At 36.1% G+C, this 16,579-nt stretch overlaps 1 protein-coding gene across 2 annotated transcripts in view; it reads right to left on the reverse strand.

Moving 5' to 3' along the window:
* Positions 1-16,579, reverse strand: part of TRPC3 (transient receptor potential cation channel subfamily C member 3) — a 72,190-nt gene that overhangs the window by 17,462 nt on the left and 38,149 nt on the right. Inside the window, exons 6-10 of one of the 2 annotated variants that reach the window (XM_047092046.1) lie at positions 16,194-16,427; positions 13,637-13,901; positions 10,697-10,892; positions 9,176-9,385; positions 5,898-5,981 (exon numbers count right to left, since the gene is read on the reverse strand). In XM_047092046.1, the coding sequence (XP_046948002.1) occupies positions 5,898-5,981; positions 9,176-9,385; positions 10,697-10,892; positions 13,637-13,901; positions 16,194-16,427 (989 nt within the window). The remainder of the gene's footprint in view (positions 1-5,897; positions 5,982-9,175; positions 9,386-10,696; positions 10,893-13,636; positions 13,902-16,193; positions 16,428-16,579) is intronic. The other variant, XM_047092047.1, reaches the window with a different exon arrangement.

Consider the following 16,579-nt stretch of genomic DNA (forward strand, 5'->3'; position numbering starts at 1 on the left):
AATGAAACCTTACATCTAAAGTAACAAGAAAAGAAACAGCAAATAAAGCCTAAAGTCAGCAGAAGAAAGGAAATTATAAAAATGAGAGCAGAAAAAAATGATATAAAACAACAACAACAACACCCAGTAAAACAGGATCTGGTTCTTTGAAAGCATTAACAGAATCAATAAACCCTTAGCCAGACCTATCAAAATGAAGAGAAAGGACCCAAATAAATAAAATCACGAATGAAAGAGGCGTGATCACAACCAATACCACAAAAATACAATTATAAAAGAATATTATGAACAATTATATGCCAATAAATTGGGCAGTCTGGAAGAAATGGATAAATTCCTATAAACATATAAACTACCAAAACTTAAACAGGAAGAAATAGAAAATTTGAACAAATCCATAACGAATAAAGAAATTGAATCAGTAATCAAAAATCTTCCAAAAAACAAAATACCAGGACCAGATGGTTTCCCAGGGGAATTCTACCAAACATTTAAAGAGGAATTAATATATTTTCTTCTCGAACTGTTCCAAAAAGTAGAAATGGAAGGAAAACTTCCAAACTCATTCTACGAGGTCAGCATTACCTTGATTTTAAAGCCAAAGACCCCACTAAAAGGGGAACTACAGGCCAATATCCCTGATGAATATGAATGCAAAAATTCTCAACAAGATCCTAGCAAATTAAATCCAAGAGTACATTAAAAGAATTATTTACCATGATCAAGTGGGATTTATTTCTGGGCTGCAAGGGTGGTTCAATAATCGCAAATCAATCAACATGATACACCACATTAATAAAAGAAAGGATAAGAACCATATGATCTTAATAGATGCAGAAAAAGCATTAATAAAAACCCCAATAAAGTAGGGATAGAGGGAACACACCTCAACATCATAAAGGCCACCTACCAAAGACCCATAGCTAATATCATCCTCAATGGGGAAAAACTGAGAGCTTTTCCTCTAAGGTCAGGAACAAGAGAGGGATGTCCACTCTCACCATTATTATTTAACATAGTACTGGAAGTCCTAGCTTCAGCAACCAGAAAAAAAAAAAAAGCAATAAAAATAATCCAAATTGGCAGGGAAGAAAGGCAAACTTCCACTCTTCACAGATGTCATGATATTCTATGTAGGACTCCACCAAAAAATTGCTAGAACTGATACATGAAATCAGTAACATCACAGAATATAAAATCAATGTACAGAAATCTGTTGCATTTCTATACACCAAAAATGAAGCTGCATAAAGAGAAATCAATGAATCTGTCCCATTCACAATTGCACCAAAACCCATAAGATACCTACAAATAAATCTAACCAAAGAGGTAAAAGATCTGTACTCAGAAAAGTATAGAATACTTAGGAAAGAAATTGAAGATGATAAAAAGACAGAAAAACATTCTAAGCTCACGGATTGAAAGAACAATGTTCAAAGGTCTATACTACCCAAAGTAATCTACACACTTTATACAATTCCTATCAAAACACCACCAGCATTCTTCACAGTGCTAGAACAAACAATCCTAAAATTTGTATGGAACCACAAAAAAAAAACCCAAAAGCTAAAGTAATCCTGGGAAAGAAAAGCAAAGCTGGTAGCATCACAATTCCAGACTTTGAGCTCTATTATAAACTTGTAGTCATCTAGACAGTATGGAACTGGCACAAAAACAGACACACAGACCAATGGAATAGAATAGAAAACCCAGAAATGGATTCATCAACTATATGGTCAACTAATCTTTAACAAAGCAGGAATGAATACCCAATGAGCCAATCATGTCTTTAAAATAAGAGCACCAAAGGCTGAGGAAAATATTGTGAGTCGAAAAAGGAACTGATATATAAGCTTGAAAGTCTTAAAAAGAGGAAGAAGAGAATTGTCACAGAAATGAAAGGTAAATTTGAAATAGCACATATGAAGACAAAGAACAATACAGTATGAGAGAAAAGGAGCCAAAGGAGAAATGGATAAAAAATTCAACTGGAATAGAGTAAAAGTGGTTGCTACAGAGGACAGGCAAAGAAGACTCAGCAGGCATCTAATTGGATTCTTTAAAGAAGAGACTCAAATAAAGGAACAGAAAAAAATATTTCAAGATATGACATAAGGATATTATTCAGAAATAAAGGAAGACTGGAATGTATAGATTGAAGAGCCATACTTTGTGCAGGAAAAAATACATACAGATTCACCTTCAGAAAAACCAACAGCAAGTTATTGGACTTAGAAAATGAATGAAGAAAATGTGGGCATTCAAATCAAAATCTCAGGTCAATAGTATAAGAAAAACAATCCAGCCTCAAACTTTTCCACATCAGCATTTCATTCTAGGAGCAGTGGAGCAACGTTTACAAATACATTAAGAAAATAAAGTCATATCTAAGAATTTTATAGCAAGTCAATATAAATATATAGAAAATAGAAAACAGTTTAGAATATAAAATAACTCAGAACGTAGTTCCCATGAACTCTTTCTGAAGAAACTAAAGACAAACTTTAGTCCACAAAGGAAAATGATGGCAAAAAGATCCGTGGCATGTGCCAACTCTGTGGGACTAAAATGAAAACAAATGTAGGTTAAAATTCTGACCAGCACTTTGGCATAAGGATTACTCTGAAGTCGATTAAGAAGCAGAAAACACAGAAAGAGCTCACTCCCCCTCTCCTATCTGCCTAAAAGCAAGACATAAATTTCCCTTTGTGAAGGTCTTCCCTCTCCTTGTTCCAAACCAGAAGGAATTAAAACAACCATCATCACTGGAGACAGAAAGTTGGCACAGGGTCTGCACAGGAAAACCTTAATAAAGCAACCCTAATCTTCCATTGGTTTTCTTGTATACTTACCTTCCCACAATTTAGTACCCTTTAGAGCCCAAACCTGTTTCCTTTGTCTTGTTGCTTCTACCCAAATTTACCCTTTGTTAAGATGGTATGTAAGCTCCCAATTCTAACTACCCCCTTGCGTTACTCATCAGGGAGTTCTCCTGTGTGTATGCATTTTGCTTTTTATAAATACACATGTGTTTTTTTTCTCTCATATTAATCTGTCTTTTGTCAGTTTTATTGACAAAACCTAATGGGTAAAGTTTTTTTCCTCCATCACAGTTGTAATGATTTAACTAATAAATGTTAGGAGAAAGGGGGAAGTGATAAAAGATAAAATAAACACATTGATTCTCTCATATTTTAGAGCTGGAGGATCAAAAGATAAAACTTGAAACTTATAAATCGAGTAACAGAGACAAATATATGTAAAGACATAAAGATAAGCACCAGGACAAATAACATAATCATCTCAGCAGAGACTGACAATTCTCTTCCCTGTTTTTTTTTTTTTTTTTTTTTAGCTTGGCAAATGGCCCCTAGGAATTAAGATATTTCCCAACCTCCCCTGCAGATAAACTGTGCAACTTTAAATAACTTATAGGAAAGAGGCATATCTTTCTTTCCTATCACCTTCTAAATGTATTTTGGAATGCATAAATAATAGCCAGATTTCCAATAACTTTCTTGGACCATGAAGCATGTTAGGCTGAAAGCCAGTCATAATACAATTATATGCTATAAAAGCCTTGGTCCTGAACATTGGTAGGTAGCATACCAGTCCTGGAATGACCACCTCTTGACTTCTTGAATAGGTGAGAGGAATAAATTTCTATATATATACTTTACATGGTGGTTGATATTTGGTTTTGTGAGGTTTGCACCAAACTTAATATCCTAATCAATACAAACAACAGGAGGATGACTTTATAATGATACTGAATACACAAATGAAGATCTGAACAGTTGGAAAGGTATATCATGTTGTTGAACAGGAAGCCAGACATTATACAGAACTCAATTTTACTTAATACAATCACAAAAAGAACAGAATATTTTACTGCCTACACAAGCTGACTCTAAAGTTCAAACAGAAATAGAAACAAGAAGAATAGCCAGGATATTATGTAAAATAAGAGTCCTGAAGTAAGGACATATGTATGTGTGTGTCTGTGTCTGTATATTTTATTTAACTTTTGTTATAAACTATAATAATTAAAACAATGTGGTTCTACAACATATGGAAATCCTAGAAACAAATCTAAGTAGATAAAGAAATTTAGTAAGTGATAAAGGTGACATTTCAAGTCAATAAAAAGATATTTATTCAACACATCCAACTATATAATCATCTGGAAAACGAATAAATTTGGATCTCCACCCCACACATTGCATCAAAATATATTCTATATGGATCATATATTTTCATCTGAAAAGTAAAACCATAAAAGTACTAAAGAAAATATGTGTAAAAAATTTCTCAAGTATTCTTACATGGGGGAAGATCTTCCTAAACAGGTCACAAAATCTAAAGCTATAGAAAGTTTGTAGAGTTGATGATACAAAAATCATAAAGTTGGGTGAAAATATTAAAAATATATACAACAAACAGAAAAAAATTCTCAACTTGTATCACAGGCAAAGGACTAATTTTAAAAGAATTCTTGGGGCGCCTGGGTGGCGCAGTCGGTTAAGCGTCCGACTTCAGCCAGGTCACGATCTCGCGGTCCGTGAGTTCGAGCCCCGCGTCAGGCTCTGGGCTGATGGCTCGGAGCCTGGAGCCTGTTTCCGATTCTGTGTCTCCCTCTCTCTCTGCCCCTCCCCTGTTTATGCTCTGTCTCTCTCTGTCCCAAAAATAAATAAACGTTGAAAAAAAAAAAAGAATTCTTAATTCTTCAAATATTTCATAAATGACTTCCTCTTTATAACAAAAAACCCATCAAGAAAAGTAAACATGTGGAATACTAAATATATAAAGATGGTCAAGTTCATTCATTACAAAGAATGCCAAGGAAGACTACACTGTGATACCATATTCACCCATCTATTTGACAAAGATAAAAAACCTTTGGTAACACGCTGTTAGTGCATGAAGGAGGAAATGGGCTCTTTCACACATTTATCGTTAAGACTGTAAATTGGTACAAGTTCCATCAAAATCAGTTTGATAATAGTTAAAATATTAAAATGCCTATATACACTTTAACCAGACAATTCTATACGGTTGTGCATGTTTCAAATGTCATATATATGAGGTTACTTACTGCAGTGTTGCTTATAATAGCTAAATATTGGTAATATCCTCTATTTCTATCGATAGAAGACTGATATATTAAATGTAAATATAACCATATAAATGGAATATAATGTAGCCATTAAAAAGTAAGACTTTGACAATCAGTGTGCCAAGCAATTTGCAGGATTTGCTGCTTCCAAGACGAGTGTACAAAGAGCACTGTACCCATTAAGTGACATAACCATACATTATAAATTCCTGGATCTTCATTCTTGTGATCTTGTGATCTCTAGATTTCATCAGAAATCTACAGATTTGATAGTCAAAATGATCAACCAGATGGAAAAGAAAAGCTACAACCTCATCTAAGTTGGAAAATAGTGTTCAAATGTCACATCTAATGTCAAAATGCAAAAGATATTTTAAAGTAGCACTAATGGAACAGTATAGCCTAAGAATCCATTGAAAAAATGGATTACCTAGAGAAATGTATCAGGTTTCCATACTGTGAAAGCATAATCTTCCTAATATACCATATCTCCCACTGCTTCTCCAGCTCAAGGTATTTGAGGATGTTCTTTGGAAGGTGTGGCAACACTTTGCTTTTAATATCACAGAGGAACTCTTCCTCAACCAAAAAAATGAAGGATGTGGAACTCTGATTTCTAAAGTCCCCTCCTACTAACATACTATTTTTTCTCTGTTCTGTTCTATCCTCATAGTATATACGAAGAATATAATTCTACTCAACACACACACACACACACACACACACACACACACACAAGGAATTACATAGGGATAAAAAGATATGTCTACTGAATGCTTACCTGATAACGTGTTGGCTGGTTGAGAATGCTGTTAAAACTGTGTGATTCAAAAACTCTTGAGTTAGACTGAGTGAAGAGGTTTAACTAGGAAAAAATACAATTAACCTAGTAAATTAGAATACATTCATTTGTAAGTCAAAAATATAATCTACTATATTCTCATTGATAACATTTCTGGAGTCAACATTTCCAAGGAAAACTTTGTGGAAGTGGAGTTTTATCAGTGATTTAATAGATTTTCAAAGGTAAAAATGAATGCAACAACATAACTCACATTTATCAAAATGTTTATAATGTGCACTGCAACAGAACTGCTTAACTGAAAACATTTTTAAAAGTTGGCTCATACTAAATGTAATTGTCCCTGAGGACTTGTGTGCTTAATCAAAATGTATTCATAGCATCTAGAAGGTAAGGATGCATAGAAGGAACTGTCTGCTCCTGAGCCTGTATTCCTCTCCTACACTCGGACAGGAACACACTACAAGTTCGAATGGTATCATTTGTTATTTTGTAACCCTGAAATATGAGCCAAAATAACATGTCTTTCTAGGTATCTTGGCCTTATACTGAGCGAGATTCATAACTTTCAAGATAATTGGGCTTAAAGAAAATTTTTTTCTTGCTCTCTCTTTAGAGTTTAACTTTAGAGTGGGTAGAAAGAGACAGTAAGAGAAGCACACTGTTACTAGCTACTTTTTATGTATGTGAGCAGGGCCTGCTTCTTACTTTTGGGCAAGCTGCTACCAATGCAGTATGATTCAAAGGCAGGACCACCTATGCAAAAATATGTATTCACCCCACCACCTGACTTCCATGATCATAACTCAGGATCCTATGTGTGGGATGCTAAGAGGAAGTGGCACAATCTTGCCAACAGAAAACCTTAGCTAATAAAATTAATTCTTCTATTTGCCACTAGAGGTCAGTATCTGATTGTTGACTGAGGTTAGTTTTACAGGTTAGCGCAAAACATTTCTTGAGGCTCCTTCCTCTCTTCTAAAAAGAGAAAAACAGAGACATATAATTTCTCCAAATTTTTACCAAATTCAGTATGCAGAGAGTATTTATTAATATTTATAATAAAAAAATAATATTAAAGAGATTTAAACATCTCCATGCACAATTTAAAAAATAAAATTAAAATGGCAGTTTTTAACTAGATATGGGGAGATTGGGAAGCCATGGCTCATGTCTTCTGAGAGATCAGTGCTCAACTTTTTTTCTATTTCTAGCCACCTCTCTGAAAAAAGCTGTTCTTCCTGCCAATGGTGTAATACAGGCAGAAGAGGACACCATAAATAGAGCACTTCTGCTCCCCTCACATGCATTTGAGCAAGCTGCATTTCCTTTACAGAGGTGTAGGTAGCCACAAGACAGACATCTGAATGTGCTCTTCTTCCCCTGACAGTATTTCTCCCCTTCATTATGATACTCTTAAGAATGGAGTCCGTGAAATCAGTTGCCTACAGAAAGAAAACTTCAAGGTGTGAGTGCAAGAGCTGTGAGTTCCCACGCTCTCCAGAGGCTTCCGGTTTTGAATAATAAAGCTTCAGTTAATAAATCCCCAGAGAAACAAAGCACCTTCAAAACAAAGTCAATTTCAGTAGTGGTGGGAGTTGCCCAGGATGGCAATTAGAGCCTGGCCCATTTAAGAGACTAGGCACCCTGTCTCTGAAGGAGCAGCCCATGGGGAGGAAATGGGCCAGTAACCAAGCCAGAGCAGTAGGTGCTGGGTAGAAGGCAGCCATGTGCAGTAGAAAGAGCGAGGCATCTGATGCTGGAAAACTTGGATTTCACACCTACTCCACACAGGCCAGCTAGCTCCCCTGACCTTGTGTAAGTACACTACTTTAATGGTTTCAGTTGTCTTATCTATAAAATGGGAATAATAATAATACCTACCTCACAATGTTGCATGAGGTTCAAATGTACAGCAAAGCACTTTGTAAACTGTGAATGAGGAAGGGCACTGATATTTGTTGAGGCTGGAACTTTGTACATCTCATATCATCCTTACATTAATCCTACCAAGTTTTCTCTCTTTCAGATGAGACAATTAAGGCTCAGAGTGATGAAATGACTTATCCATGTTACTTGAAAATAAGCCATAAGCACCAGAATACAAATCCTGGTCTGACATGGAGGCTCTATTCTTTACATTGTACTCCTTCTTGCTGTGTACATATGAGGTACTATTTGAAATCATAGGATGACACAGCCAAATCAATGCCTTGGAACATAATAGCCTTAACAGCCCATGTCCAAGTCAAATTTAAAAAGGTTTAAAAGGCCACCTTCCTAAGGAATAAGATGCCAGGGTACTACAAATCTTGGAAATACACATTTTTTTTAAAGAAAGAAATTAAATTGCAATAATCTAGCCTTTTTTCTCAACTTCAACTGACAAAACTTATCCACCTCTGCTCAGAAAGGTCTGTACTTTACGGAGTAACATTGCTATCTTGTGGGCTCCCAAGGTATGACAAGAACAGATCATTTTCACAACTTTAGGCAAAAATTAGTTACTAGTATAAGCAACTCCACACATTTATTCCTGTTATGTCTTGCTCCCTTATTATCTGAGGTCTGCTCATCTCCTCCTGTGTCCTATACCAATTCTATCTCTGCAAATTAAATTCATGATAATGAAGTATTGTCATAAAACTCATCTTTGTTAAAATCAAAGTATGACTCAAACTAAAATCGAAGTATGACTTACCCAGGAAAACTTTGGGACAAACCATTCTTGACTATTTATAAAAATGGTATTTATGAAATATCAAATGGAATATTTGAGGATGCTCTTAGGCCTGTGTTGATTTTATGATATTAAAGAAAAAGGTTACTTAGCTCGATAAAGAGTTTCTACAAATAAGAAGAATATGGTGGTGGTAAACTATATATGCAGCCAAGAGGAAAATGTGAAGTTAAAATTCTTTAACTTCAAAATAACAATTGAGAAGGATGGAACACAAAAATACAAAGTGTTTTCTAACAATAACTTTTCTGTTTACTTTTAACAAGTTAAAAAAGTGTTTTTGTTTGTTTTTAATCTGGCACTTTGCATGAAATTCTGACCAGAAGTAATGCACAGACTAAGTGACTTCTTGAAACATTGTGAAGATATTAAGTGTTAGTCTATGAAAGACTATGGAATGGATAGTAACTTTCAACATCTTCTAAGTTCATACATAAAAATTACCGAACAAACATCAAAAGACAAGGAGAAAGACAAAACATTCATTGCAATGTCTTGCTAAGTTTTTGATACGTACCCTGGACTTGGAGTTACCCATTCCCATTTCTATATCCTTCTGTAGCCGGCTCCTTCTGCATTTGGAGAAGTTGATGATCCTCATGACGAAATAAACAAATGACTTTGGACTAGGAACTAGACTGAAGGGTGGAGGTAATGTTTTTCCATCATCAAAATAAGATAACCAAAGTTTTGAACGGGCAAACTTCCATTCTACGTCACTGTCATCCTGTATCACAAAAATAGAAAAGAAACAATGTCTCATTTTAAAAACTAAATATTCTAGTAATTGATTCCAGTAGGATCATACAATGAACCTAAATTATGCTTTTGAAATAGATAAGTCACTTATATACATTTATCTGCATATAACTTCTATTGGCCTATATAATATTCTTAGTATTGTTTTCATGATACTCATCTTTTTAATTTTTCTCTTCCATATGCCTGTAACACCTGAAATTTAACCAGAGTGTCCCACCCCCCAGCCAAAAACAAAGCAAAAATGCAAGAAAAATTCAGGGTCAAGGAAGGATGAAAACATTAACTCCTCCCTTCTTCCCCACCTCTGCCAATTCCTCATAATCAATGGTACTTCATCAGTCTTTACCCACCCTCCCTCCCTCCTCATCTAGACCCATCCAAGGCAGGCTATAGATACACCATATTATACTTTAGAGCAAAGGGAAAAGAATAGCACTCAGACGAATTGCACTTTGGATGTCGTGTCTGCCATCTGTCCTCAAATGTCACATAAGGCCCTGGGTGGACTATTCTTGTCTTGTATCTCCTTTTATCCTCAGTAACAGCCCAGAGTGATGGAGAGAAAAATGAAGAGAAGGAAGTTCAAAGGTGGAAGAAGTTGGCTTGTTCATTTCACCCTGCCATTACCACACTCAAGCAGTTATTCAGAGTGCCACAGTTTTCATTTCTGGGGGACCTAACTTCTGCTTTGAGAATCTATGTGTTTTTTAAAACACACACAGAGACTCGGAGGTTTAACAAATAGCAAAATACTAAAGAGATACTGAATACGAACCGGAAGGACGTAGGAAAACATACATACAATGATGAAGGAAGGCACCAAAGCAAGAGCAATCCAAAACATGAAGTAAAATGACTTCTAGAATACTAAAAATTCTGGCTGGATACAGGACATCACTGATGTTTGCCAGACATCTAGTAATTCATCTACTAGGATCTTTCAGATGGTTGGCCAGCTAACCTAGGAAAGAATAATTTCCCTATAGTCAGTACTTCTTCTAGCCATTAACTTCAAAACTTCTGAAATATACTCTAAGAGGAGGCAGCATGATGGCAAATTCATGGGGACCCCTGCTGTGCTCCTAGAAGACACTAGAGCCTGTGAGACTATCTATCCAGGAGGGAAACAGAGGGAAATGTCCAGGCTCCTTCTGCTTAGGTATAAGCCTCTTTATTGACATGAACTGGACATCCACCAAAGGGCACAAAAACAGATGGAGGATATTATTAGAGTGAGATGGCAAGAATAGATACCATGGATAGAAAGCAGGTTTACCTCAATTTCTTGATATGAGCTATTAATCATAGCAATTAACATGTTGAGTAAAACGACCACCATAGTTACATTGTATATTCCATACAGAACGTAGCCAATATTCTCTATGAATTTGTGATCGTATTTGAGCACAACAGAAGTGACTTCAGACAACCCAAATATTGACCAAAACAGTGTCTTGAAACTTTCTTCTACACTGTTGAAAGAATAAGGTACACAGTAAATAAATTAACAGTTTTCAGTATTAAAATCAAAAGAAAAACAAGTTAGGGTTTGAATACTGTAAAGATGTAAAATGCCATCATTAAATATCATCACAACAAACTCTGAGTATAATTATTTTATTATAGTATTTAACAGAAATTGTTCCTTCAGGGGTTTATGATTAGATGTTGCCAATGCCTACCTTTTCTGTAAATTATCTTCAAGTGAAAATTCCCTGAACTCAGCAGGGGAAAGGTAAAGTCATGCCACGATACCCATTCCTTTCTCCTAAAGGATGGAAATTTGGGGTTTGATTTTATAGGTCATTTAGACCTTTAAATCAGGTTTTCTGTAGTAGAACAAGGTCAGGATTAAGATGATATACTCACTTCAAAAAAAATATGTACAAACATATTCCCTGCACTGTAGTAGTAGGGAAGAATGAAAACAACCTAAATATCTATCAGTAGGGGAGTTGGTAAATAATTCCATCTATATAATGGATTCCTATGTAGCCACTGGGAAAATGAGACACATCTATCTTCATGTGTTTATATAAAATGGTATCTAAGAAGTACTGAAAAATAAGATACAGCAAGTATGAAATAGTCTACAATTTGACTAAAAAGGAGGAGTTTACAAATACTTATATTCTTGTTTATATATAAAATATCTGTGAAAGTATCCAAAAGAAACCATTGCCTCTGTGAACTAAGGAGATATGAGAGATTGGGGCCCAAGGGTAAAGAAGGGGACATGATTTTCACTGTAGATACCACTCTATGAATTTTTTTGCCACAAGAATATATTACCTAAAAGTTACATTTAACTGGAAATGAATAGGAGGGAACAGATTGCAAGATTCCTGTTCTTTTCATTTATATAATCTACTCCCTGATTCTTCCATAGCAGCAAGTAACACTTAGGCCCTCACCTGACTAATCACCTACTTTTATCCTTTAAATGAATTTTGCCAACCGAATTTGGCTGCTTCTGGCATATAACCAAGTTGTATTCACTGATACGTAAACCACAAAAATAATCCTTAAACGATTACACATGTAGAATTCCACTACAAAGGAAGGTTCAAAAGTAAGTCCTTTTTCCAAAAAAAGATTTATGGAAACAGTGCTGGTTTTGATTTGTTGTAACAGATTCTAAACAACAATTCCATAGATTTATAGGTTTTAGCACTAGTTTATTTACTCATGCCATCATTCAACAAATATTGATGGAACACCTATCATGTTCTAGAAATTGTGCCACACCCTTATGAGGCTGAATAGAAAGATTCCTATTTCTATATAGTTGGTGTCTATTACAAAACAGTTCATTGTGTGATTTTATAGCATAGATGGTAGCAGGAGACTGAGAAAAACTATAACCTCTTTGTTCCCACCATTACTTTAACAGTGTCCCCAAATTCTGACTCTTTCCTCTTGCTCTTTTTGCAAACCTTCTCTCCTCTAACTTCAAGAATATCGATTCCTGTGAATACGTATGTGTGGGAGGAGGCAGACAGTAAAACAGGAGAGGACACTGGCAGTGCCTGAGCTCTTACCTTGGGCAAGAGGCTTCAAATAAATGACCTTACATAATCCTCACAATAACCCGGTTCAAACCTTATTGTGTTTATTTTAAAAATAAGGGAACTAACGCAGAGGAGTGCTGAGTAACTTAACCAAAGGCCGCAGCTAGAAAATAGCAGAGATAATGCACCCATATCCAGGTCTGCCTGATTGCTAGCCTAGAATCCTTCCACTATATCAAGTTGCCATGTGTTCACACAAAACAGTGAAGACAATGTGTTGTAGAAATGAGTTCTTAAAGGCTCACAGGGGTGGCACTATGTGTAGGATATCTCCATCCCTCCCCTACTGGGTTCAAACAGAATTTTTTTTTTCATTACAATAAAGTGAGTTTCCGTTCTCTTCTACCCCTAAGACTTGCTCTGTATTAACTATGTGAAAAAATCATTTCCAAACAATTTAGATGTCTGGAAGGGCTTGATGTTCTATTTTAGTCTACAGGGAACCTATTGAAGGTCTAGATTCTTTCTAGCTGTGGCATTACAGGATACAAAGGGAGACAGGGAGGGCTAATGATCTCCCTCCCTTGAAGGACTACAGTACAAAGGGAGGACCCACATGCAGGGTTAGGGGATCTCACAACTGGATGTCTCTCTGCTGAGGGAACTTAAAGGGACAATGACTAAGGAAGTTTAATCAGGGAAGACTTCACAGGCAAGGTGAGTCTCCGATGTAGAAACAAGTGTGACCACAGGAAGGAAGTGATACTAGTGTTATAGTGAGTTATACAACATTTAGCTGTAATTTCTTCTTACTCAACTCCTTTGTACTGATTAATGATACATTAAAATAAAGGCCAGTGCTTTCTTTTTTGAATAGTAATGACTAAAAATTACTGAAACTAAATTTAATGTCATACATAATGTAATAGATGTCCAGTATTAAAAATCTGCTGTCCAATTCTCTTAAAATAGTCAGCTTCATCTAGGATTTTTCCAAATTTTGATTCTGTTCTGTGGTCCCTTACTAAACTCAAAGAAATGAGCCTTTAGGGCAATGTAATCATGCATAAGCATTGTTTTTCAATGGATAGTTTTGCTCTTAAAAACATCTTTATTATGATTATTGAATTTGTGGTGTGTTTGATTCATCTGGATTTATTAGAAATTTTCCTCATCAAACCTTTTTTCGAAGATGTTTTACTTACGTGGTAAAAGCAGCATTTACTTTAGCCCCAAGGTAGTAAGAATAAAGTATGAACATGCCAATCATAAAGGCAAGAAACACCATAATAAAGAGGACCATGAACTTGAATATATCCTTCACAGTCCTTCCAAGAGAGATCTGTAAGGGGCCAAAGCTCTCATTTGCAGGGAGGATATATGCGATCCGAGAGAAACTGAGCACAACAGCAATGGCGTAGAGGCCTTCAGATATGATCTGAGGGTCAGAAGGGAGCCATTTATCTCTGGCTAGAAAAAGAGAGAGAGAGAGATATCAGAAATGGGACTTTGTTTCATTGCAATCTACAAAATAAATACCTTAAATAGGATCTATTTTGTAGGAAGGTGGCTTTTATCTCAGTTGAAACTAGATTCAATTAACTGTCTGGGGATTATTTTTATGTTTAAACCAGAAGCATATGAATTCTACACCCACATGGAGTCTTTTAATCTAATAAACATGATTATGAAGATACTAAACCTGCTCCACATTGAATAGAAACAGAGTCAAGTGCAAAAGATAAAGAAAGAGGTTAAAACCCTTCATTAGACACAGACTGTGTCCAGAATGACAAAACAACGGACTTGGCTAATCTGTCTTCTCACATATGGACCAGCTATTTTGTCACCCTATAGGCTCAGTTGGCACAAAACTTATTTTCCATATTTCATGGAGAAATTAGTTCATCTAACAGTTTATGCAAATAAAATGTTGTATTACAACAAGTGAGAATATCACTGAATCACAGTGGTGCTGTCAGTGTGATATCTGAGCAATATTACTTGTTCCTGTAAAATGTAAGATGCTATTGAGGTGCAAAAATTTTGGATATAGATTCTAAATGAAGATCCCACCACTTTCAAGGTTGTTTAGTAGGTTCACAGCAGACTGTTGGATACTCATTTCCCTGGAAGTTCAATGAAATAATATGTCACTAATTTTGTGCAGTTACTCCCAGAAGAATGGATACATTGTAGATATTTCCAACAACAAAAATTAATGTTTATTGAATGTTTAATGTGTACTAGACACTGTGCTTTCCAATGACTCTACAGATTTGATGTTATCATTATCGTTTTTTTAGAGATGCAGAAACCAAGACTTAAGGCTAAATCCTTGATCAAAATCATACACATAGTAAGGAGCGAATCCTGAATTCACTAATTTCCCTCCAGATTATAGTCATTAGATACACATGAATCAACCTAAATAAAGAGGTTATTGAAATAGTCAAGATATATATTACACAAGATACAATTTAAGCTAATTCTTTGATTATAAATGGTAATCATTTGCTCATTTGATCTGGTCTCCTTGGAATTAAAAAATCTTTGCTTGTTGACAACAAGACAATGTGTTTAAATTTCACAATGTGTGAAACATCCATCTTACATTTTGGAGCAGGCGCCCAGCCTTCTTCAGTTATGTTAACATGTCACTAGTACTTATCACAATATAAGCCTTAATCACACTTATAAAAAGTGATTCTTACAATCAGAACTCACTTAAACTCTGTGCCTGAGTTTCCTTATCATTAAAATAAGCGTTAGGCAATACATTTTTTTAAAATATTTATTTATTTTGGGGGAGAGCACAAGCAGGAGAGGGGCAGATAGAGGGCAACAGAGGATCTGAAGCAGGCTCTGTGCTGATAGGCTGATAGTGGCAAGCCTAATGTGGAGCTTAAACTCACAAACTGTGAGATCATGACCTGAGCTGAAGTCAGATGTTCAACTGACTGAGCGACCCAGGTGCCCCTAGGCAATATATTTCTAAGGTTCCTTTCAGATTTAAGATTGTGCAACTACATGGAAATTTGCTAATCACCCCTTTCCAGCCTGGCCTCAATGGAGGGAAGGCTAACATTGCTTACCATCGGTTTGTGCTGGGCAAGGAAGGCATCAGTATCCTTGCACCCTGAATATCAGCTGGGACCTCCCTGCTCTTCATGATACACAGAAGTTAGGCATGAATTCCCTTCCATATTGTGTTGAGGGGCAGGGTGTCCCCCCCAGTATTTCTGCCTGTTCCCCAGAGCTTACATTCTCATGCCACTTTAGCTCCTACTTCCCGCCTCTGCCAAATTTTCTTCACTCCACCTGTACAGCAGTTTAGTGCCTTTTGTTATTTTATCTCCTCCAAACCATGCACTCAGGTACTCATCTTCCATCTCGAGCAGTTTATCAATCTATTTTTTCCCCTAATGAAGACAGTTTCATATCCTAAGAATATGTAAGAGTACTTATGTTGTTAGGCTTGAAGATAATTTTCTCTCACTTCGCAACACCTTCATTTTATAGGTTTGAAAACTGAGGCACAGAGAAGTAAGTTACCTTGAACAAAGTTATACACAGCAAGGGAGCTCTATAGCCTTGACATGAATCCAGTTTTGTATAGTTCTAAAGCTCATGCTTTCTCCTCTGTTCATACACATTTAACACACATCTCACATTAAACATACTCTTATTGACATTTCCTTCCAAAATGTGGTTCCAGTACCCTTCCTGATGCATAAGAGGACCCTTCAGTTAATAACTTACCATAAGTGAAATACTGTATCTCTGGTGGAAGTGTAACTTCACTGAGGTCACTCTCTTGGACATAACTGTCCACATACTGTTGTGCTTTTGTTGCCTGAAGGAAAGCTAGAAATCTGGCTGTGAAAGCAGCAATGAAGATGGAAAGCATCCCAAAGTCCAGCACATTCCACAACTGCAAAATATATTCTCTAGGTCCTTCCAGCCAGAGCTCCTTACACTCAGACCACATCATTCCTGTCACACACGGAAGGTACAGGTTACATTTTATAGCTTAGACTAGCTTAGAGAAGCTGTTATTTTGTCCACTATCAGTCCCCACCTATAAAAAGCTCCATATATAAAGTACCATATCAGGCACCCTGAGGCCCTGGGCAAAGTTAAATGGA

This window comes from Lynx rufus, unplaced genomic scaffold (assembly GCF_022079265.1).
Source record: "Lynx rufus isolate CCGP_SWC_20201006 ecotype Redwood Valley unplaced genomic scaffold, mLynRuf1.p SCAF_3, whole genome shotgun sequence".
Taxonomy (NCBI): domain Eukaryota; kingdom Metazoa; phylum Chordata; class Mammalia; order Carnivora; family Felidae; genus Lynx; species Lynx rufus.